The following is a 23,750-nucleotide window of genomic DNA, read 5'->3' as shown; positions in this document are numbered from 1 at the left end:
CAGACTGGCAAGGTTGTTGAGAGCCAGACTGACCCAAGGCTTTCTCAGAGGCCTACTGGGATCTGAAGAAAGGACAAAAGGAGCCTAATTATATGTGCTTGTCCAGTAGGAGACTGAGCAAGGTCAGTTTGGGGCTGGGGCTAGGGCCTCAAAGGTACTGCAGTTCCTGCTTTTCCTCCTGAGGAGACTGGAGTTATCAGTCCTAAGGCCACTGGGCTCAGGATGTAATAATGCTCCTGAGATACCTGTGTCCCTTTGTGCCATGTTGCTACATTAACCTGCTTCTGGCTTTGTCCTGTTGTGACCGTTCCTGCTGCCTTTGTCTCATTCTCCCTTGGGAAGAGAATATGAGATGCCGTACTTCCTCAGAAGCCTACTTGGAATAAGGTGCAGCTTGTGCAAGACCTCCTGGTCCTAAACTTATCTGTCTCCTTATCTTCCGATCCTCTGATCGTCTCTCTCAAGACCTGTCCCTGAAGAATGACCATCTGGTCCAGATTAAGTTCTGAGCTAGTAACTTATGTACGGTGGCCATGGGAAGAACTGGTGGTTACACGTGGCCCATGTGAAAGACGTCAATGACAGTAATAGCTTTGCCTCAGCTTTCCAACATTTTCGTGACCAGCATTGGCAGGTAAAACCTAGAAATTTCTTCCCTGAGGAAAAGGCCGCACATTGCTAAGGCCTGACAGAGGGTGGCAGCCAACAGCTGTGGGTGAAAGGGATGAGTCAGAGGAACACGTCCGTGATAACATAGCACACTCGATTGCCAGAAAATGAAAAACAAAACAAAACAAAACACTGTTACAAATAATAGGAAGAGGCGCTGACAAGGCAACTGGGGTGGCTTGTTGGCAAGCCATGGCAACCTCAGGTCCACATCCAGGACCCATATGGTGGAAGGAGGGAGCTGAGTCTCTCTCACAAGAGGTCCTGACCTCCACATGCACACTGTGACACACATGTCCCCTCCTCCACAGAGTGAATAATAAAATGTGACAAAGCAGAGAGAACACGAGAAACAAGTTCTATCAAAACAGAATTCAGCTCACCTTGGTCTCTCACACACTCCTCTTAGGTGCTGTGTCCCAGCCGGGGCGAACTTCTCTGACTTTCTCAAATGTGCCTTATTTTCCTGTCATGCACTAACTTATTGATGTGACAACACTGTTGATGGCATCTACACTGTGCCAAGACCAGGCCTGGTGACTGGGTGAGTGGCAAGCACATTTATAGCGAGACAGAATTCAAAAGGCACCACACACAGCAGACACAAGCCTCCATATCTTAACTACAGCATTCTGGAGGCTGAAGCAAGGGGATCTTGAGTTCTAAGCTAGCCTGGGCTGCAAGACTCTGCCTTAAAAATAACAAAACCAAGAAGACAGGCACAGAAAGTACCATTACACTTACAAGAGGGAACGTGTGGGTTCTGTAATTGAATTTAGCAATGTAATGCACTCTCCAAGGTGGAGAAGTTTCACCCCTCGGCACAACCTCTTCCACAGGGTCACAGGATGAGGCCCGTGATACCCTAGAATTCATGATCCTCATCTCTAGTTCCCCTGGGTACTGGACTGCAGGTAGCACTGCCACATTCAATCCCAGAGGGACTTTTTCTGTGGAAATGTTCCTGAAACCAAATTCTGAACAATGGAGAATTACTTATTACAGAGAAGAAACACATCTGCAGGTCACTGGGCAGTCACAACTCTTCATACAACCCCTGAAAATGACAATTATCAACTAGTACATGTGGGAACACGAGCAAGGCGGTGCGTGTGGTCCTGGACTTAGCCGCAGACAGGGGTTGGCACACTTAAGAGTAATGGGTAGGAGGAGGTTTGGACTTAGAACACTGTTATAACACATGAAGTTATAACAGAGACTGATAAATAGGGATAAGATACTGCAGGGAAAAGGCAAACCCTGAGCACTGGGAGGTCAGCAGGAGGGCAAAGGCACCTAGAGACAATGAAAACCAGGCTAGATGAGACCGGGCGAAGCAGAATAGTGCACAGAGAAATGCTATTAAGCATCCAGTTGGGCGGAGATCTTTTCATTTGGTCTCTGAACAAGTTGTTCAGAGGCTGAATAAACATACGAACCCCGGGTTCACTCATTTGATATAGAACCCGGGATTCGGCTGGGTTAGTTTTCCCAGCCAGCACTGTTAAAATCCTTTGACCTGTGAGCCATCCGATGTGTACTCTGTACACAATCCTGTCAGTGTTCATTAGTCTGTGCTGGAGCTGCCTCTTTCCTTGGCTGTATCTCCATTTTGAAATCTATGAAATGTATGGAGAGCCAACACTGCACGTCTGTCTCCCGACTGCAGCCTCTTCGTCTCCTGCTCACTGGCAGCGATGCCATAGTGCTGTGAGGAGCTGTCAGCGCTTATCTAGTATCTGTCTGCCAACACCGAGCGGGGATAAGCGAGGAGCTCTCCCTCTGTGTGGGGCGGCGCATACTGAGTGGACACCCAGGGGAGGGTGAGGGAGTCTTACCATGTCGGTAGTCATCACCTTGGCTACAATGTGGGTTATAGTCTTCCCAAAGTCTCTCTTCCCTTTTCTACGTCTCAGAATCCTCGGAAAGAAAGGTCCATGAACTCTATAGCAAAAAATATTCCTGAGTAAATTAACAGGGAAACATTCAACCTCTCTTCGCTTTGTAAGCTACCATGGTTTAGTAACCACAAGCTTGTTAGGAGCAGTGAGCAGCTTGAGAGTAGTAATCTAACAAGAGCGTTCTTATTTAGTTATTGAGGGTTGGTTTTTTTATACAGGGTGTCACTACGTAGGTCTGGCTGCCTGAAACTCTACTTGTAGACTAGCCTTGCCCAAAGCTCACAGAGATCCTCCTGCCTCTGCCTCCTAAGTGTTGATTGCCATACGTGGCCAACAAGATAACTGATGTTTAAACCCTTACATTCTAAAGTCTTTTTTTTTTTTTTTTTTTTTGTTTTTTTTTTTTGGAGCTGGGGACCGAACCCAGGGCCTTGCGCTTCCTAGTGGCGCTCCACCGCTGAGCTAAATCCCCAGCCCCAAGTCTTTTCATTTTTAAGGGATTGTTCTTTAAAATGGAGATGTCTGCATGTAACCACTCTAAGCTTTGCTTCGGGCCCTCTGACTTTCCATCACCGTAGGAAAGACCCTGGGTTTTATTTCATATTCTATTCTTGTAGACTTACACAAAGCAGAGGCGGGCTGTATCTGGCGATCTGCAGAAATAAAGTGTTTTAGGACATATTTAATTTTTTAAAGGCTTATTTTGTCTTTATGTTTAGATGTATGCCTGTGGACAAGGGTGTGGGCCTCTGAGTCCAATGCCACAGAGACCAGAAGTGGGGGTCATTCCCCTTCCGCCCTTCCTGAGCTGTTGTTATAGGAGGCTCTGAGCCATCTGACGTGGGTGCTGGGAGCGAAACCCCAGTCCTCTGCCAATATAGCAAGTGCTCTCAACGGCTCAGCTGTCTCTTCAGCCCCCGTACAAGGATGTGACTTACAGAACCGCAGCCTGCTGCCCTCGGGCACAATGACTCTATGTTGTGGCCTTCAGCACTTCTACTGTGTCTGACCTCTCTCTCTTGGCTTTTCTTCCCACGTCCTCCTTTCCATCAGGGGAGCTTCAGTGTAAGAACTGACTTTTATCATTCCTGTCAGCTGAGCGTGACAACCACATTTGCCAGTCACCTCCTCAGACTCAGTCTCTGGGGTTCACTGACTCACTTTACTGCCCGATGATAAGAGAAATCGCAAGTATTACAATAATTTCCAATGTACCTAACTCGTTAACAAGGCGCCATTATCACTATTCGGATTACTAGGTGGTTGTTGTTTCTGAGACAGCCGCTCATGTAGCCCAGGCCCTTCTGGGTCCATCTCCATGGGCAGGGACTGTGGATGAGCACTGACTCACCCAGCTTCTGTAACTATTTTAATCAAGCTAATCTATGGGCCAGAAGTGACCGAGAGAGACAGAGAGAGAGACAGAGACACAGAGACAGACAGAAAGAGAGACAGACACAGAGAGAGAGAGAGAGACAGACAGACAGAGTGAGAGAGAGAGACAGAGACAGAGACAGAGACAGAGAGAAAGAGAGAGAGACAGAGACAGAGAGAGTGAAAAAGAGAGAGAGACAGAGAGCGAGCACCCTGCCCTGCTCCTCTGCTGCTCTTTCATAGATGCATCCCTTACCTCAGCCGTAAGTCTTCCCACATCTTCAACAACCCGCAGAGCATCACTATCTCATAGTATTTCTTCCAGCACTCAACGGCCTCGGCCGCAGATGGGTCTTCTTTAATGTTGCTCTGGTACTCGATGAGCTCAACTCGCTTGTTTTTGTATTTCTCAAGCGTTTTCTTGAAGCGTTGTGCAATGGGGCCAGGGATTGTCCCGTCCTGTATGTCGCACCACCTGGAGATAACAATGGACTTTACTTACCTGCCCCCTCCCAGGCGGCTCAGCCTTTCTCCATTCTACTCACAGATTAATTCTCTCTTCAATAAGGGCAGTATAATTCTCACAATTTTCTTCATCATCCCAGTCTCTCCAAAGAAAATCATAAAAAAACCTACAATAAACCAAATTAGAATGACATGACTAACAACACTTAGACTGCGCTCAGAAGCTTCTAAAAAAATTTCATGTCAAAACTTCATGAACTTAAAGATTTATTTATTTATTTATTCTATATAAGTACACTGTAGCTGTCTTCAGACACACCAGAAGAGGGCATCAGATCCCATTACAGATGGTTGTGAGCCACCATGTGGTTGCTGGGATTTGAACTCAGGACCTCTGGAAGAGCAGTCCATGCTCTTAACCGCTGATGCATTTCTCCATCCCAATTCTTTTTTTTTTTTTTTTTTTTTTTTGGTTTTTTTAAAAAACCTAATTTAATTTATATAAAAAAAACAACCCCCATGTAAAAACAACTTTAAAAAAAAACAAAAAAAAAATAAAAAAAAACTGCCGGGAAAAATAGTTAAACCAAAAAAAACAAACAAAAAAAAATAAAAAAAAAAAAAAAAACAAAAAAAAAAAAAAAAAAAAAAAATCAAAAAGGCAAACAAAAAAAAAAAGAAAATTAAAAAAAAAAAAAAGATCTTCTGCAACCCCCGAAAAAAAAAAAAAGAAAAAAAAGTTAGATTTATTTATTGTGTGCACTCTCTCATATTCACCACAATGTGCACCTGTAACTCAGAACAGCTTGTGGGAGTCTGGACCCTCCTTCCACAATAAGAGTCCTAGGGTGTGAATTCAGGTTTGGTAGGGCTCACCACCAGACTGAGCACCAAGTACATTTCCCCCCTGAGCCGTCTTCATGACTCCCACCTTCATCTCCTCACACCTTAATTTTTGCAGGGGTGGGAGTTGAACTTAGGGCCTCACACACACCGGTAAGCACTCTGACTTATATTCCCAGCCCAAATCTTCATTTTCTTAAAGAAAATATTTTTAAATAGCCTATGAACGAACCAATAATAAGAGATCAAACTTTAAATATTAAACGGCCTGGATTATATTTCATGTTACTAAAGGTAAGAAAATAGCTGGTTGGTGGTGGCACTCGCCTTTAGTCCCACACAGGAGGCATAGGCAGGAGAATCTCTGAGTTCGAGGCCATCCTGGTCTACAGAGCAAATTCCAGGCTAGCCAGGGAATTTACAGAAAAATTTACATAAAAAATCTCTTTCTCCAAACAAACAAAGAGAGAGAGAGAGAGAGAGAGAGAGAGAGAGAGAGAGAGAGAGCCAGGTGGTAATGGTGCACACCTTTAGTCCCAGCACTCAGGAGGCAGACACAAGTAGATCTCTGAGCTTGAGGAGTTTAGTCTACAAAGTGAGTTCCAGGACAGCCAGGGGCTACACAGAGAAACCCTGTCTCTAAAAACCAACCAACAACCCAAACAAAACAAAAAAAGGAAGAAAAAGAAAGAGGAAGACAATTATGTTTTTGAAGTAAGATTATAAAATTCAGGTTTTAAAAATTCATAATGTGGGCTGGAGAGATGACTCAGTGGTTAAAAGCACCAATTTCCCTTCCAGAGGTCCTGAGTTCAAGTCCCAGCAACCAGATGGTGGCTCACAACCATCTGTAATGTGAGATCAAATGCCCTCTTCTGGTGTCTGAAGACAGCTACAGTGTACTCACATGCATAAAATAAATCTTTAAAAAATTCATAATTTGAGCTCTGACTTTGTTCAACACAGAAGCAATTAATTTGCAAGACTTGACACAATTTGTATGGGAAAATAACATTAGAAAGCTATAAGCACCCCTTGGATACCGTTCTGTTCACAGACAGCTCTGCTCAAATGTCAGCGTATAACAGCCAAGCACACCATGTACAATGACAGCTAGTGTTTGTAATGTCCTCATATGTTAAAAAACCAAAATCAAACATATTTCAGATGCTCTCTTGGTTACTTATCAACTTGACACCGCCTAGAGTCACTTGAGGAAGGGATCAGTAGAGGGACTGATGGCCCAGATCAGACTGGCCTGTGGCCATGTCTGTGGGGAATCAATTGTTAACTGCTGTGAGGGCCCAGCTCACCGTGGGCTACGGTGAAAGAAAGCAAAGCCAGTTAAGCCGAGCCAGCCAGCAGCGCCCCTGCATGGTGTGTGCCTCAAGATTTCTTCCCAGTCCTCACTTTCATGACAGGATGTGTCCATCAAATAAACCCTTCCCTCCCCTAAGCACCTTCTGCTTACAGTGCTTTACCACCACAATAGAAAGGACATTAAGACAGGGGCCCAACAGGTACAAGTGGGTAAACTGTGTCTGGAATGTGTTCCTTTTTGAGACAGGCTGTCACTAGAGGAGGCTGGCCTTCAGCCTCCTACACAGCCGATGAGCCTCAAGTCTCCAGATCCCCCTGCCTCTGCCTCTCCAGTGTTTGCACCACATGTGATTATCACTGTACTTAGCTTCTAGAATTCATTTTTTTAATTTTAGATTTACTTATTTGAGTCAGGGTCTCACTATGTAGCCCTGGGTGGCCTGGAACTCATGACATAGACCAAACTTATAGAAATCCTGTTAGGATTAAAGGAATTCACCACCACATCTGGCTTTATAAAGTACAAGAGGGTTGGGGATTTAGCTCAGCGGTAGAGCACTTGCCTAGGAAGCGCAAGGCCCTGGGTTCGGTCCCCAGCTCCGGAAAAAAAAAAAAAAAAAGTACAAGATAAAAACAGGGCAAAGCTTTTCTGATACTTATGCAATTTGTAACCAACAGAGTTACACATGTATTGTGTTAATTAAGAATGGGTAAATTTAATCCATCAGTCTCAAGTAAATCAATAAATATAAAGTGTTTATACAACCAAAATGTACACATGAAATGAGCTGCCGGATGAAGTCATTTCACATTTCAGAAGTGAGAGCCTTGTTACCTTACAACTTCCAAGGCCAGAGCAATGTCTCGGACATCTGCCTCTTGCCCTTCCACAGGATACACTTCCAAGAGAGGTGCACTGTACTCCAGTTCCCCAGAACCTCATCCACCAAGTCCCTCGGGATGTTTGCAATGTTAGAAGAAAAGGGCTCAGCCACAGAAACTGTCACTTTGAAACAAGACGACAAGTTCTGGCGTGGTTTACACGTCACCTAGGAAAAAATGTCATACAGTACATAACTACAAATTCACAAAAGCCACCAGGATTTCTCATGTATAGTCACAATGCTGATTCTTCTAAATTCTTATGACTTTCCTTGCAGCCAATACATTGAATAGACATTAATCTGGATAGACATTAAATACCAACAGTTTTTCAAGCACCTCCTGTTTATTATTATATTTTATTTTGGGATTTTCTGGCAGGGTTTTTCTGTGTAGCCCTGGCTGTACTGGAACTCACTCTGTAGACCAGGCTGGCCATGGACTCAGAATTCCATCTGCCTCTGCATCTGGAGTGCTGGGACTAAAAGCACACATCACAAGTGCCCGGCTTCAAACATCATCTCCTTAAAGGCTTTAGTTTTAAAGTTTCATAAAGAGAGTGTGTTGTATTGGACAGAAGCTGGATTCATCTGAGAGGAGAGAGCCTCAATTGAGAAATGGCTTCCATAAGATTAGGCTGTAGGCAAGCCCATAGGGCATTTTCTCAATTAGGATTGGTGTGGGAGGGCCTAGGTCATAGTGGGTAGGTCCATCCCTGGGCTGATGGTCACGGGTTCTGTAAGAAAGCAGTCTGAGCAAACCGTGGGGAGCAAGCCAGTAAGCAGCACCCCTCCATGGCCTCTGCATCAGCTCCTGCCTCCTGCCCTGCTTGAGTTCCTGCCCTGACTTCCTTCAATGATGGACTACAATGCAAACCAAAGGAACCCTCTCCTCCCGAGTCGCCTTTGGTCAAGGTGTTTCCTCAGAGCCACAGAACCCTAACTAAGACTTGTGTCCTTCTGCATTTCTGTTGTTGTTTTTCTGGTCTTTTGAGACAGGGTCTCACTATGTAGCCCTGGCTGGCCTTGAATGCACAGATATTCCCCCAACTCTGCCTCCTGGATGCTGGGTCTAAAGGTGTGCACCACCAGGCCCGGGTTCTTTCCACACTAGTTACTATTTTCTAGTTCCGAGTTACCAGGCTTTTGCATTCCGTTGTACAATATTAATTTTTTGTGAGTCTTGTGAGTAATTTTTTTTAAAAAAAAGTATGTTTAAAGAAATATTGTTTACATTAAATCATTTGTAAAAGAAAGACCATTCCAAAAGAACATTAAAAAGTTCTGGGGCTGAATAGATTTAGCTTCCTGACTTTATGGAACTGGTTCTCTCCTTCTGACTTAACTTGGGTTCCCAAGACTGAACAAACTGTCAGGCTTGTGACATAACTGCTGTTCCCTGCTGAGCCCCTTGCCACTCAATTTTATAAATTTCATAAATGTCACTGTATTAGCTACTTCTTGTTGCTATGATAAAATCCCACGACCGAGACAGCTTACAGGAGGAGAAGTTTATCTGAACTTATAGATTGTTCGAGAGGCATGGCAGTGGAATGAGGAAGCTAAGACAGCACATTTCTAACCATGCACCGGAAGCTGGGCATCTGGAACTCGGATGAGGATGTGAGCCCTCAAAGCCCGTCTCCAGGTCTGTACTCCTTCCAGCAAGGCTCCGCCTTCTGGACATTCCATAGCCTCTCCAAACAGTGCGATCAGCTGAGGTCCGAGAGTTAAACACATGAGCCCATAGGGAGCATTCTCCTTCAAAGCACCGCCACCTTGAAAACAAGCCTTTGTACTTTGAATTACAGTCGTGGGTATGTGCCTGTGACTGCAGGTACCCTGGGGGTGTTGGAGCCCTCCTAAAGCTGGAGTCGAGGCCATTGCAAGCTGCCTGACATGGGTGCTGGGATTCAAACCTGAGTCCTCTGGAAGAAACAAGTACTGTGTTTCCAAATTCTGTTCTTCAGTGTCTGACTGTGTAAAATAATGACCCCCACAGATGCTTGGGCCCTAATCTTTGGAACCTGTGACTATGTTGCCATTCTAGACAAACAGCCTTGCAGATAAGGTTACACTGGAGGACACACATGAGAGGTTGTTCTGGATGACCCAGCCACCGTCCACACCTGTCCCATGAGTCCCTTAGGAGGGGGGAACCCTTCTGGCCTGAAGAGCTCATGGTGATGCAGTGTCAGCTTGAGGATGGAGGGAAGTGCCACAAGCCAGAGAATGAAGGAAGCGTCTAAAGTCTGGAAAAGGCACAGAAACAGATCCCCATCCCTGCTTCTAGAAAAGTCTGCAGTTCTGCCTGCACCTCACTGTCATCTCCGTTAGTCACACAGCAAGCACATTTCTGATCTATAGAGTTAGGAGATCTATAACCTAACACTCTTACTGCACCAACCTTGTGGTCATCTGCTGTGGCAGAAACACAAAAACAGTAAGAGGATTGGGGTGTAACTCACTAGGAGAGAGGTTGCCCAAAGTGCATGAAGCTCTGTCTGTCTGTCTGTCTGTCTCTGTCTGTCTGTCTGACTCTCTCTCTCTCTCTCTCTCTCTCACACACACACACACACATTTCCAGGGAGGGTGACAGACCGGGGTCCATAGGAACACATTCTTGTGACTCTAGAACAGAATGCACCACACGGCAGTTATTTGAGACTTGGCTTTAGTAAGACTTAGGCAGCAGAGCAAGGCAGTGAGCAGGTCTGAGCTTGTCTTTCCACACAGCAGATATATTTTAATTGCTTTCAAGTAGTGTGTGACCAAAACAAGGTTTTTCTTGTGACAAACCAAAACAACATACTTGAAACATCTGTCTAGGTCATCAACATGGCTCAGTGACCGAGGGGCTTGCCAATGCGCTAAACTCTGACTTTGAGCCCCAGAACCCACATAGTGGAAGGAGAGAAGCAACTCCTGAAAAGTTGTCCTTGGACCTCCACACACATGCTGCAGTAGACATGTATGTGCAAGTATGCACACACATAAAATTTTGTCAATATAAACAAAACAAAATTGAAAAAAACGTCTCTTGGAAGACAGAAGTACCAGTCATGAGTATAATATTGATATGAACTGCTCTGTAAGGATAATGATCTTTAAGGCACTCAAACTTATAACACCAATGTGCACTCTCCAGCTTGTGCACTAAGGCATCTGAAGCTTAGGTATGGCTTGTAGGTCAGGCACACTGAAAAGGTCACATTTGACAACAGTTTTGTCATCTGTTTTATTTCTTCATCTGAAGGACTGTATATAAAATTCAGATAAATGAGATGTAGTAGACCATTTGTAAAAGCCCCACTTACTAGTTTTTCAGGAAGTACATTTTTGTGGGTTTTTTGTTTGTTTGTTTGTTTGTTTGTTTGTGACGTGTTATTTCTGTGTCACCTGGCTATTCTGGAATTCTCTATGTAGACCAGGCTGCCTTCTAAATGCTTGTCTCTGTCTCACTGGACTTTCATGCCTGGCAAGAAATACATTCTTGTTATTTTTACAGTATTTGGGCAATAATTACTGTTTAGTGCCAGAGGCAGATCCAATCTCACTGTTAACCGTCTCCAGCAAACCTATACCAGTGGTCCTCTTTGTCTCCCTCCACGCTCGCTAGTGTGAGATCCGTACGAGCACCAGGTGAACAGAATCACAGCTCTGTCCAACAGGGGCTGCTAATTCATCCAACGAAGCGAGCAGAACTTACCTCCACCAGGATACCAACGAAGGGGATGGACGCCTCTTCATATTTCTCAAAGAAGAGCTCCGGGTTACTCTTCCAGACCCCCAGCCATCGGTCCGTCACTTTCAGCTTCTCTGACAGGTATTTGCTCATAGCTTCGTCTGCATCTTCTGCCTAATGAGAGACACGACACGGCTGTGCAGATGGCCACGCGAGGCAGCGAGCCTGAGAGGCAGCTCTGAGGGTGAACAGCTGCAGAGCAAGCCTGAGATCTGAGTTCAATTCCCAGAACCCCATCAAAGGTGGCCAGAGACAAACGAGTGACTCCTACCAGCTTTCCCAACCTCCACAGCGCGCTGGGACACCTCTCCCTCCCTACCTCTCTCTTTCCCTCCCTCTCTTGCTTATACACACAACACACAAATAACTTTTTTAATTGGATAAGTCTTTTAAAGAAATATAGAAGTTTATAACAAATATTCTTACCTGAAAATATGACCAATATTGTCTTAAACAGTGAAAAATCTGAAATTTTTCATATATTTTAAACTAAAACTGTATTTAATAGTAAGTCATAAACATGAAAAAATAAAATGAAGAGATTTATCCACTCCCACTATGTCTTCAAGTAGCTATAATTAATCCACTGGGCAGAGGAGTATAACCTTGGAAAGCACAAGAACGGTTTTAAAACCCATAGGAATGTTTGACAAACTTCAATGGCATTGATTCCGTAAAACATTCGGACCCAGGCCTTCCATCCCAGCACAGAGGAAGACAACGCAGAAGGACTGGGGTCAGAGGCCAGGATCCATTACAAAGTGAATTCAAGGCCAGCCTGGCTCAAAACCAACCAAACCAAAAATTCAGCACATAGAAATTTTAAATTGCATTCCATTTTATAAAACAAGAAGTGTATTAAACACTCAGTAAATATCTGCCCATTGTATTTTTAAATTTAAAGCCAGATGCTTAAAGGATAAGTAATCTAAACTATTATGAAATTTATTAGACCATAATCAGTGATAGAATAATTGTTAGCGGACCTGGCCTCCAACCCTCTGATTAAAAATAGATCACTTACGCAGTCCAAGTTTTACGGAGATGATATTTTTAAAATTAAAACTTTCTCCTATCTCTGAGATAAGCAAACCTTACGAGAAACACAAGAAATACGCAGCCATTATAGTGGGGACATCTGTCCCTCCATCTTTCCAGAAATAGAGGCAGGAGGGTCGCCATTAGTTGAAGGCTAGACTGGACTATTTAATGAGCTTCAGGCATCCAGGACTTCATAGTGAGAGACTCAAAAAACAAAAGCAGGGGGTGGGAAGGAAAGGAGGAGGAGGAGGAGGAGAGGGAGAGGAGGAAGAGGAGGAGGAAGAAGAGGGAGAGGAGGGTGAAGAGGAAAGGAGGAGGAGGAAGAAGAGGAGGATGAAGAAGAAGAGGAGGAGGAGGAAGAAGAGGAGGAGGAGGAAGAGGAGGAGGAAGAAGAGGAGGAGGAGGAAGAGGAGGAGGAAGAAGAAGAGGAGGAAGAGGAGGAGGAGAAAACAGCGGCAATGATTTAAAACCAGCCCTAATCTGGCAACAGTGAGCATTGTTGACCTCACCCCGTTTCCTTTCAGCAATTTTTCTGTGTCTGTTCACCCACCTGCCTGTCATGTCCACCCCCAGGCTTGCTTGCTTTTTAACCCAGTTATAAGCATGAATGTACAACTGCGTAGTTCTCCACTGTGTCGTCATGGATGTTCTTTGTGGGTTATTTTTGTTTGAGATAGGATGTTACTGAGTAGCCCACACTAGCCTCAAACTCAGGATGATCCTCCTGCCTCAGCTTCCTAAGTGCGATGATTACAGGGATGTGCCACTATGCCTGCTGCATTGTAGTTCTCTATGGCTCAGTCCTTTCTTCCTTTCTCCAGGAGTGCAGGAACTGTGTTATTAAAAGCAGGGCATGTGGGGTTGGGGACTTAGCTCAGTGGTAGAGCACTTGCCTAGCAAGCACAAGGCTCTGGGTTGGGTCCTCAGCTCTGGAAAAACAAAACAAAACAAACAAACAAAAAAAACCTCCTGTTATTGACAAAAGCAGGGCATGTGTGCACTATTGGGAATCAAACACGGCACTTTAAGCCCTCTGCCACTTCAGCGAAAACTCCAGCTCTTTCTTTACTATTGAAACAAGAATCTCACTATTGAGATTGACCTAGGTTGACATTAAACTCACAATTCTCGGGCTCCAGCCTCCTCCCAAGTACTAGAATGGGCAGGTGGATCTTTGGAGTTCCAGTCTGGTCTACATAGCAAGTTCTAGGACAACCCTGTCTTAAAAAAAGGAGTTGGGGTGGCTGGAGAGATGGCTCCATCCAGTGCATCCAGATGGCACTGGCTGCTCTTCCAGAGGTCCTGAGTTCAAGTCCCAGCAACCACATGGTGGCTCACAACCATCTGTAATGGGATCCGATACCCTCTTCTGGTGAGTCTGAGGACAACTATGATGTACTCATATATAAAATAAATCCTTTAAAAAAAAAAACGAAACAAGGGCTGGAGGAATGGCTCAGCGGTTAAGAGCACCCGACTACTCTTCCAGAGGTCCTGAGTTCAATTCCCAGCAACCACATGGTGGCTCACAACCATCTGTAAAGAGATCTGATGCTGGGAAAAAAAAAAAAAAAAAAAAAAAAAAAAAAAAAAGACGAAACAAGGCATGAGTCACCATGCTCAGCCAATTTTTATAAACATCACTGCAATGAATATACATGTATACAAATTCTTCTGCTATATTTAAAAAATATAGTATTAAAGTGTAGGATATTCGTTCTGTTTGGTGCTAGCAGGTGCTTTCCATACAGAACCTCTGTCTGCACCGTGACTTGCTGACTGGGAACCATTCTGGGGACACCTTACATCTGTTTTTATTTTATGTGCATCCGTGTATTCGCACCACCTTTGCACCTGATGCCTGGAAGGCTCAGGAGAGGATCCGGGATACCTTGAAACAGGAGTGAAGGATGGATGTGTGTCACCTTATGGGTTCTGGGGTAGGAAAACTGAGCCCTCTACAAGAGCAGCAAATGTTCTTAACCAACAAACTGTCTCCAGCTCCCATTTTTAGATTTCTAGTGTAATCGTAGCTTTATGTTTGAGCCAAAATTGCTACGGTTATCCTAATACCATATGAACTCTAAGATGTATTAAAAACGGGGGTGTGTTAACAATGAGACGTGTGGGACACTAGGGTGTGTGAACACTGGGGTGTGTGGACACGGAGCTGTGTGGACACCCAGCTGTGTGTATTGATGTCTGTGAGTGGACAGTAAGATGTATGCCCAGACTGTGATGAGCCCTCCATGGCCTTATCTTTTAGGAGATGTCATTTTTAACTGACAATTTTGTATGACAGGCTAGTCAACTCCTCTTGGGCAGGAACTGAGGGATCTGGGCAACGACTAAGGTGGCCATTCTGTACTCCTTGAATCCGAGAGACTGTTTTGAAGAGACAGATTTGCTTTCCCCGCCGCTGCGGGAAGGACCCAAAGCTCCCCGAGCTGTCCCCTCTGCGGCTTCGCACCTTCGAGCCCTGTAGCACCTGGTCGCAGTACAGAGCCACCTTCTCGCTGCGCCACATGCCCCTCATGGGGGATGCGCAGATCGGCGGCAGGGGCTGCGCCTCCTCCTGGTTCTCAGGCACCGCGGGCACGGGCTCCTCGTCACCTGTCTCGGCTTGAGAGACCGGCGGGAGCTGGAGCCTTCGCCGTGCAGCCTTGCCCTTCACTGGGCGCGGGGAGGCCACCACCGAGCGCACGGGGGACATGAGGCCCTTGGCGGACGCAGAGTCCCGGAGGGAGACTAGGATCGCCTGCTCCGCTGGCGAGCTGTCACTCCCGATCGCGGCCTCGGGCTCGGAGGTCGTGGGATCCGACTCCATGTCCGCGCCGCAGCCGTTGGCCTCCTTTCCCTCGCGGGACCGCGCAGCCCGTGCGTGCTCCGCGGGCGGGCACGTGCGCAGGCGGGAAATGGGGGTAGGTGCGGGGGTGGGGCGGGAGCACGCTGCGCGGGGCGGGGCTGTGGGCGGGGTTTGTCTCCGACTCCGCCCCTTGCTCGTTGGAATCACCTAGTTAGTGCTGGAACCCAGGAGCATTTGTAACTGGGACCATCTGGTAACTACCAGAGAAAACTCTGCTGATAGATGTAGCTACCTGGGGTCACCTTTCCACGTGGATCTCAGTTTAGACTTTCCTTCATATCTTAAACGAATTGCTTATTTTTTTTGTCAAGATATGGTTACGCCAATGGGACAACTTAGTCTGTGGAGCTGCTAAGAATTCTCCATGATGGGTGTTTAACAGTACTGCAACCCTGAACAACACGGATTTCAGCAATGTGAGCAAGCTGCATTTTCCTTTTTTTTTTTTTTTTCCGGAGCTGAGGACCGAACCCAGGGCCTTGCGCTTGCTAGGCCCTGAGCTAAATCTCCAACCCCAAGCTGCATTTTCCTAAAGACGCTCAAGACCTCTGAAAAGCATCAGGACTCTAGTTTGTGGTATCTGAGCCTGAGCGTGCATCGAGCCAGTTGGAATATCGGCTGTTTACTCTAGCTGAACTCCGTGCGGGGGCCCACAGCTTCGGAGTTGAGGTGCCTTGGGAAAACACCTGCCTTCCTTCTCGACACTTGGAAGGACACTGTGTTAAGCTGTGAGTTTATTTCGAAGAAAACATTCCCGTTCGTATCGTGTTACTGTGGTGCAGAGAATAATTATGACTTGAACTATTCTGTATTTACACTTCACTGTATTTGTCCGGAGTCTGTGACCTCCTTTAAAGTGATGCCATTATAACCGCCCGCCCAAGTCCACCCACCCAAATAAAATCTATTACTGGGCTGTTTTTTCTCCCCTTTTATTTAATGATCTCGTGTGTGTGTGTGTGTGTGTGTGTGTGTGTGTGTGTGTGTGTGTGTGTGTGTGTGTGTGTAGGGTCTTACTGTGCAGTAGACTGAGCCTCAAGCTTGCAGAGCCCTCCCTAGGCCCTATGATCACTCACTGCTTACTCTTCTGTTTTTGTGTTGTTTTAAATTGTTCTTCCTTTAAAAAAATAATTATTTTATTGTTATTATTTTAGCCCTTAAGTTTAGAGTAATAAGCATTATGTGAGCTAGTTTAAAGTGTTTAAAATCCAAACACAGCACCAGTCTTTGTTTCATAGGAGCTCCTAAGTGCCAGGCAGGCACTGTGTAGATGCCAAAGGCGAACAGATAAAAGACAGAAGGCGGGGCTGGAGAGATGGCTCAGCGGTTAAGGCACCGACTGCTCTTCCAGAGGTCCTGAGTTCAAATCCCAGCAACCACATGGTGGCTCACAACCACCTCTAATGAGATCTGATGCCCTCTTCTGGTGTGTCTGAAGACAGCTACAGTGTACTCATATATAATAAATGAGTAAATCTTTAAAAAAAAAAAAAAAAAGACAGAAGGCCTCCTGACCCTGGTGAAGTGTACGGATGGGCCAGTTAACAACACCATGTGTAAGGACTATGATTATTGCACACATTTTTTTTGACTGTCCTAAGTTGTTTATTGGATATGAATTTTACAAATATTACGTGTATTAGCAATAAAAGTGGAGCTGAAGAGCATTGCCCCTTCTCCAGGCTGCACCGCGAGATCCACCAATAGTGTGGTGGAACTTGTGGCCCTTTCCAAGGCCACCGCTCTGGCGGCCAGCAGATGTCAGCCCACGCATCTCCCTGTGCTTGTGGATTGGTTTGGTGATCCACTGGGTGTCAGGATTTCTTCTGATAGCTTTATGGAATGGATCAATGAGGATAACCTCAAAAAATTTGTATGTGGAATCTTCACCAACCCAGCAGGAATTCAGGACTCTCAAAGCTCCACAGTGGCGCCTGGCTCTCTCCTCAGCAACAGACTGAAGGCTTCAGGCAAATTTCAGCCGGTTAACACCATGGTGGACAGGCTTGCGGTAAGTTTCACCTAAGGGAACTGGGCGCTTGCGACCACCGCGACGGACACAAATCCTGTAAATGACATAACCTTGCTTAGCCTTGTATCCCAGCCTTCGCGCTTTATCTTGCACACATATTTTAAAGCCATGCTGTGCTGGAACTGGAGAGATGGCTCAGCAGTTACGAAGACTCACTGTTCTTCCAGAGGTCCAGGGTTTGATTCCCAGAACTCATATGGTGTCACCTGTTCAGAGTCTGATGCTCTTCTGCCCTCTGTGGGTACTGCACACATGTGCTGCATATACATACACACATGCAGGCAAGACACTCGTGCACATAAAGTAAAATAAATAAATATATAAACAAAAATTCCAAAGTGTGGAAGAAAAATAATCTCCTTCTCCCCAGAATAATCAATATTTAATCTGAGTCTTTTTAAAATTAACTTCTAGGGGTTGGGGATTTAGCTCAGTGGTAGAGCGCTTGACTAGCAAGCACAAGGCCCTGGGTTCGATCCTCAGCTCCGGGAAAAAAAAATTTTTTTTTCTAGAGCTGGGGTGGATTGATCCCAGCTCTTGAGAGACAGAGGTAAGAGAATCTCTGAGTTCAGTAGAGGCCACTAAGTGGGACCCTACCTAAAATTGTTTTTTAATTTAATTTAAAGGATTATGTTGGCAACTTCAGACTGCTAGGTTATTTATTTCCCCAGAAGTATTAATTTATATTTCCATTACCAGGTAAAAGTCCCAGTGGAACTGAGTTTTGAAAGAGACGTAAGTTGTAGGTAACTAAGTCAGGGGTAAAATAGAGGGGAGAACGGTGAAAAGAATGCAGAGGCACTGCAAGGCAGGGGCAGGCAGATCTGTATGAGTTTCAGGACAGCCTGGGCAACATAGTGAGTTCCAGGACAGCAGAATTACAAAACACAACCCCAAGTCATTAGTTGCTCTTACAAGGATTAATGTTTGTTTGCTTGTTTGTTTTTTTAAAGATTTATTTATTTATTATTTATAAGTACACCGTAGTTGTCTTCAGACACACCAGAAGAGGGCATCAGATCTCATTACAGATGGTTGTGAACCTCTGGAAGAGCAGTCAGTGCTCTTAACTGCTGAGCCATCTCTCCAGCCCTTTACAAAGGATTAAAAACAGTTTTGGCTTACAAAGGAACATTGTGGGGGACGGGTGTAAGAGTCGGAGGATATGGAGGTGTGCTATAAATCTGTCTTCAGGATGTCACATGGTACCAGCTGTGCGTTCCCGCCTGCGTTGTAACATTAAATATAACAGAAAAGCAGTTGGTTGCACCCAAAACAGTTGTGAAGCTCTTACACCTGTGGGAACTTCTGGCCTGACATGCTGGCACGGTAGCACACAGGAGCAATAGCCAAGCAAAATTGTTGGTAACAATTCTCCACCATTAGGGAGGGAGCTGGGAAGGAGGAAGATTCTAGTACAATACAGGCTTGATTTCTTCATGTCCTTCAGACAAAACATCGTGTGTCTTCAGCCAAAGGACTTAATCGAGTTGTGGCATAGCTAGCAGGAGAAGCAATAACCTCTATGGTTCGTGATGCTTCAGGAGCCCCTTGGCTGTCTTAGTTAGGGTTTCTATTTCTGTGATGAAATGCGTAACCAAAAGCAGCTCGGGTTTATTTGGGCTATTTGTCCTGAGTCATAGTCCATTGAGGAAAGTCAGGACAGGAACTCAAACCAGGCAGGAACCTAACTAGAGACAGGAACTGATGCAGAGGCCATGTGAGGAGTGCTGCTTACTGGCTTGCTCCTCATGTCTTGCTCAGCCTGTTTTCTTTTAGAACACAAGACTATCAGCCCAGGTGCGGCCCCAAACCCAATGGTTCTCGTCCTCTCCTATCCATGGCTAATTATGAAAATGCCCTTTTGGCTTGCCTATAGATGGATCTGTTGCTGTAAAATTATAAAAAAAAAAATGCTTTCTTTTATCCCGCACTGGGTCCGGCACTATAGTGCCCCATGACACCTGTTTGATATTTTCTTTCTTTTTTTTTTTTTTTTTTTTTTTTTGTAGCTTGGGTCCGAACCCCGGGCCTTTTGCTTCTTAGGCAGGCGCTCTACCACTGAGCTAAATCCCCAACCCCGTTTGATATTTTCATCTCAGTCAGCAAAGCATCTCACCCGCTTTGCTCCATCCCATATCACACTGCTGATAGCTACTCTCTGAGCCTGGCAACAATCTCTCTATCTGGTTCCCAAGGCAGGCTGCCACCATGCCAGATACACACATCCCAATTCTGTGGTAGCCCAGTGTCTCCAGCCACCACACACTCTCTTCAATTCAATTAAATCACCACATGAAAGAACACACAACACAATAACCTCTGATCCAATTGATGATACAATTGCCCACCTAGACATAAAAGCCCTGTACACATCCATCCCTTAAGAATATTCATAACAACCTGTAAATGTGCAGAGAGGAATCTTAACAAACATCCGCCTCCATGTTCTCTCGGCTGCCTCTTCTCCACCCCAGTCTCCTCCTCCTCTCTAAAACTTTTCTCCTGCCCATCCTTCCTTCTCGGTCTATCTTGTACCTGCCTTCACCTGCATAATGACATCATCCTACACAGATCTTATGGAGACATTTTCTTAATTGAGGTTTCTTCCTCTCAGATGACATTCACTTGGGTTAAGTTGACATTAAAAACTAGCTAGAACACTGGCCCACAGATGAAATGGGGGTAACCTACCGCCATAGCTCTGAGATTTTCTTTATTTATTTATTTTATTAATTTTTATTTATATGAGTACAGTGTAGCTGTTTTGAGATGTACCAGAAGAGGGCATCGGATCCCATTACAGATGGTTGTGAGCCACCATGTGGTTGCTGGGATTTGAACTCAGGACCTCTGGAAGAGCAGCCAGTGCTCTTAACCACTGAGCCATCTCTCCAGCCCTAGCTCTGAGATTTTCATTCAACAACCTTATAGCCTTTGAAAATGCCCCTTTCTACCCACACAGTGTGTAATTTTAATTTCTTTCAAATCTCATTTTAATGATGGTTCTTAAATACTTTAACCTCCTTTGTAGTCCACCACCCAATAGAAGTAGTGGGAAAGAAAGGATATACGGAAGTGGTTCTGTTTAGAAAGATTCTTTGAAGCAACTCCAGACTGTGTTGTCTGGAAATCGGCAGATCGGTTCACAGGTCAACAGCAGCAGCTTGATTCACTTGCAATCACTTCACAGATACACTAGCAGGCCAGTTCAGTAGAGTCTGGTTGGCAACAGTGGTGACACATGACCCAGCAGAGACAGCCAGGCCTCAGCTTTGGCTCGAGTCAGCAGGAGGGACCAACAGGAACGCCAGGAGAAGTTCTCAGCTGTGCCTCTCTCAGGAAAACAAAGATCAGCAAAGACCGGAGACCCACAAGTGTTGCACAGCGAGGTGAACCAGCAAGCCAAGCTCTGTTTCCATCACACTGCTGAGTGCTCCTTAGACCCTGTAAACCTCACAAGTCCTCCACGTGCCTTGCCTCAGCACATGCATCTAATCAGCCTGAGTCCGAGGAAACGGCAAGAAACTGCAGCACACCACCAAAAGGTTTTTGGTGCATTTCTGTCTACGGAGTCCTGACAAATGCAGCTAAACTATGCAATGTAAGGCAGACCAATACACGTGTGTGGATAGCAAAGAAGCCTTCATCACGTGTCCTTTCATGTGCTTTCTTTAGCAGAACATCCTCTCACCTGTGTCTGCTTTAGCAAAACGTTCCTTCACGAGTCTGCCTTAGCCTTTCACCTGTGTAAAGAAGTTTCCACTTCAACAGTGCCCTTCTTTTAAACTCTGTAGCTACTGTTTTTACTATCCTCTGGGTGTTCTTACAGTCTGTACCACACTCAAGGGTCGATATTGTAGAAAGAAACATTATTAAAGAGGATGGACAGAATCTCTGAAGACTTACCATCATGGATTTCAGGTAAGTGCCATTTGGTAGCTAAGAGGATACAGAAAAGAAACACTAGCAAAGTCCTATGTACTGAGAAAAGATCCAACCACTTCTATCAATTGCTTCATCAAAAAGAGGAATATTGGGGTTGGGGATTTAGCTCAGTGGTAGAGTGCTTGCCCAGCAAGCGCAAGGCCCTGGGTTCGGTCCCCAACTCCGAAAAAAAGAAAAAGGAAAAAAAAAAAGAGAGAGAGAGAGAAATATTAGGTTATTGGTGTATGGGAGACACTACTCCATCTATCCCTCCATATTTCCCATTTGCTATGAAACATTCAGCCTCCACATCCTGGGGTGCCACTGCTCCCTAGAGTCACTGCAATCACTCCACCCCTGATGGGCTTGTTCTGTTAGTCAGGCTCAAGCCTAAATCCAAGCGCCATGCCCTAGCCTGCCATGCCAGCCTCTAAGCCCAGCTCTCACAGGCTTCTGGTGAGCACTATGGGCCTTGACTTTTTGTTAGTCACATCCAGATGAAGGGCTGGGTCAATAATTTTGGCCTTTAATATACCACCCCAACCATCAAGGAAGAAGCACATACTGAATACTCTGGGGGTAGTAACTGCTCCACTACTAAGTCAAGCTTAATCTTTTATTTTTAGCCTGTATAATACGTTATCATTCAAGTCTTCTGGGGCTGGCATAACCTAGTCCATCAAGGACCAACTTCCCTACATTCCCAGTTGACGCGCCTTTGTCTTAAGGAGGGATAAGTAATTATGTCACTCAGTCTCGCTGCTTCCACAGCACTTAGACCGACCCCATCCACTCCCACGTTCCAGAGCCTCATGACCAGGGCTCTTCCTCTGTTTGTTCAAAAGTAAATTCAAGAGTTCAGGTCCTGACTATTCCTGAGTGGTACAGTTTCCTGTACTCTGTCATCGTTAAATCCCAACTGCATGCCTCACCATGGGTTTTTCTTCTTTCAACTGAAGGTTGAGCTTCAGGACGATAGTTCGATAGTTGGTCACTTCTCCCTGGCTTTCTTCACCCTCACTGTCCAAGTGCTTTATGTGATACTTGGTGTCTAACTCGTGAGAGTTGTAAGAATCGCAGAGTTGGAGGGGTACAATGGAGGGCTTCCAACTTCTCTGTTGCAATGCGTATTTAGTTTGTCCTCTGTACTGGATTGTTCCCTTTCTGACACTGCTCATCGGTACGTTAAGGAAGACTTTGCTCAGCACACGGCTGTCACGCTATGGGTTTTCTGTCAGTGCGCAGCTACTAAATTCTGTAGCTCAGTGAGCCTATTTTATGCTATTGTTTGGGGGTGTTAAAGCATGTGCAGGAGGGAGCCTCCTCGTGGAATCTACAGGTTGTCTCATGACAAACAAATTTCTAAGGTTTTGTGTAACAATTACATAAAACCATTTTCTATCAGAAAAAAGCCTTCCGGTCAAGACTTCTTTCTGGCTCACCATGAAGCCAAACCTAGGCTTGTAATCTTTCAAATCTGAGGTAGCTGAGCACACAGCTCGTCTGGGTCTTTTTCTCCTTTAAAAGGAGAACACGGAGCACCGACACCGAGTGACAGCTGGCTCAAGGCAAACCGGAAAATAGGTAAGCATTTCTCAGGTTGGAGGCCAGAGATCCACTCAGAATGAGCTTCCTCAACACTTCCTCTTTATCTGAGGAGGAACTAGGGTTCAGGAACAGAGTGGAATCACTTGACATACACAGCGAGGAACAGGAGTGGCTCCAGGGCAACAGGACGGGGTCTGGAATTAGGGAGAGGCACCTGGGAGGATGCAAGGACCTGGAAGGTTTGCTCTCCTATCATCCTAGTGATGACCCTTGGGCTCCCAGATAGGGTGTTGCTATGTAGTGCAGCTGGCCTGGAACATGCACTATGCACATTAGACCTGCCTCTTGTCTTCCAAGTGCTGGGATCAAAGGTGAGCACGACCATGCCTGGCCCTAGTTGTGACTTTTAGCATGGCTTTAGGTGAGACGGTGGGACCAGGATGAATGGGTACTGAGAGATCTCATCCCCAGTGGGATTGCTCTATGGGGAAGGGAGGCAGTTAGGGTGCTTTACAGATAAAGATTGAGTACCCACTCCACGGGCAAGCCGCTGATGACAAGTTATCAAGGCACGCAAGTGTCTCTTGTTGACAGAGGCACCAAACATATTATTTTTTAAAAAAATTACCAAGCAAATGGGAATATATATCACCTATAAGCCTGTGCATGACAGCCAGAGCTATGGCTCAGCGGGTAAAGGCGTTTGTTAAGCAAATCTGTAAAATTATATATGCATATACTGTCTTTTATCCTGCACTAGATCCGGCACCGCAGTGCCCCAAGATATCAGGTAGACATCTTCATCTCAGTCAGCAAAGCGTCTCACCTACTCTGCTCCATCCCATATCACACTGCCGATGGCTTCTCTCTGAGCCTGGCAACAATCTCTCTACCCATCCAGTTCCCAAGGCAGGTTGCCACCATGCCAGAAATACACATCCCAATTCTGTGGTGGCTCAGTGTCTCCAGCCACCACACTCTCTTGAACTTAAATCACCACATGAAAGAACACACAGCACAGTAACCTCTGATCCAATTGATGATACAATTGCCCACCTAGACATAAAAGCCCTGTACACATCCATCCCTTAAGAATATTCATAACAACCTGTAAATGTGCAGAGAGGAATCTTAACAT

General features: G+C 45.5%; 1 protein-coding gene and 1 pseudogene across 1 annotated transcript in view; both read right to left on the bottom strand.

Annotated features, from left to right (window-relative positions):
• The window catches only part of Shcbp1l (SHC binding and spindle associated 1 like), a 30,969-nt gene extending 15,903 nt beyond the window's left edge, over positions 1–15,066 (bottom strand). Inside the window, 7 exon segments of the mRNA XM_032915289.1 lie at positions 2,508–2,613; positions 4,201–4,419; positions 4,490–4,576; positions 7,408–7,507; positions 7,510–7,621; positions 11,163–11,312; positions 14,710–15,066. Of these exon segments, the coding sequence (XP_032771180.1) occupies positions 2,508–2,613; positions 4,201–4,419; positions 4,490–4,576; positions 7,408–7,507; positions 7,510–7,621; positions 11,163–11,312; positions 14,710–15,066 (1,131 nt within the window).
• A 1,678-nt stretch (positions 15,067–16,744) lies between these two features.
• Positions 16,745–22,242, bottom strand: LOC116911629 (annotated as a pseudogene).
• Between the last annotated feature and the right edge of the window lie 1,508 nt (positions 22,243–23,750).

The sequence above is a fragment of the Rattus rattus genome, chromosome 10 (genome assembly GCF_011064425.1).
Source record: "Rattus rattus isolate New Zealand chromosome 10, Rrattus_CSIRO_v1, whole genome shotgun sequence".
NCBI classification, from domain to species: Eukaryota; Metazoa; Chordata; class Mammalia; order Rodentia; family Muridae; genus Rattus; species Rattus rattus.
The sequence above is the reverse complement of the archived record's forward strand: the minus strand, read 5'-3'. Positions and strand labels throughout refer to the sequence as shown.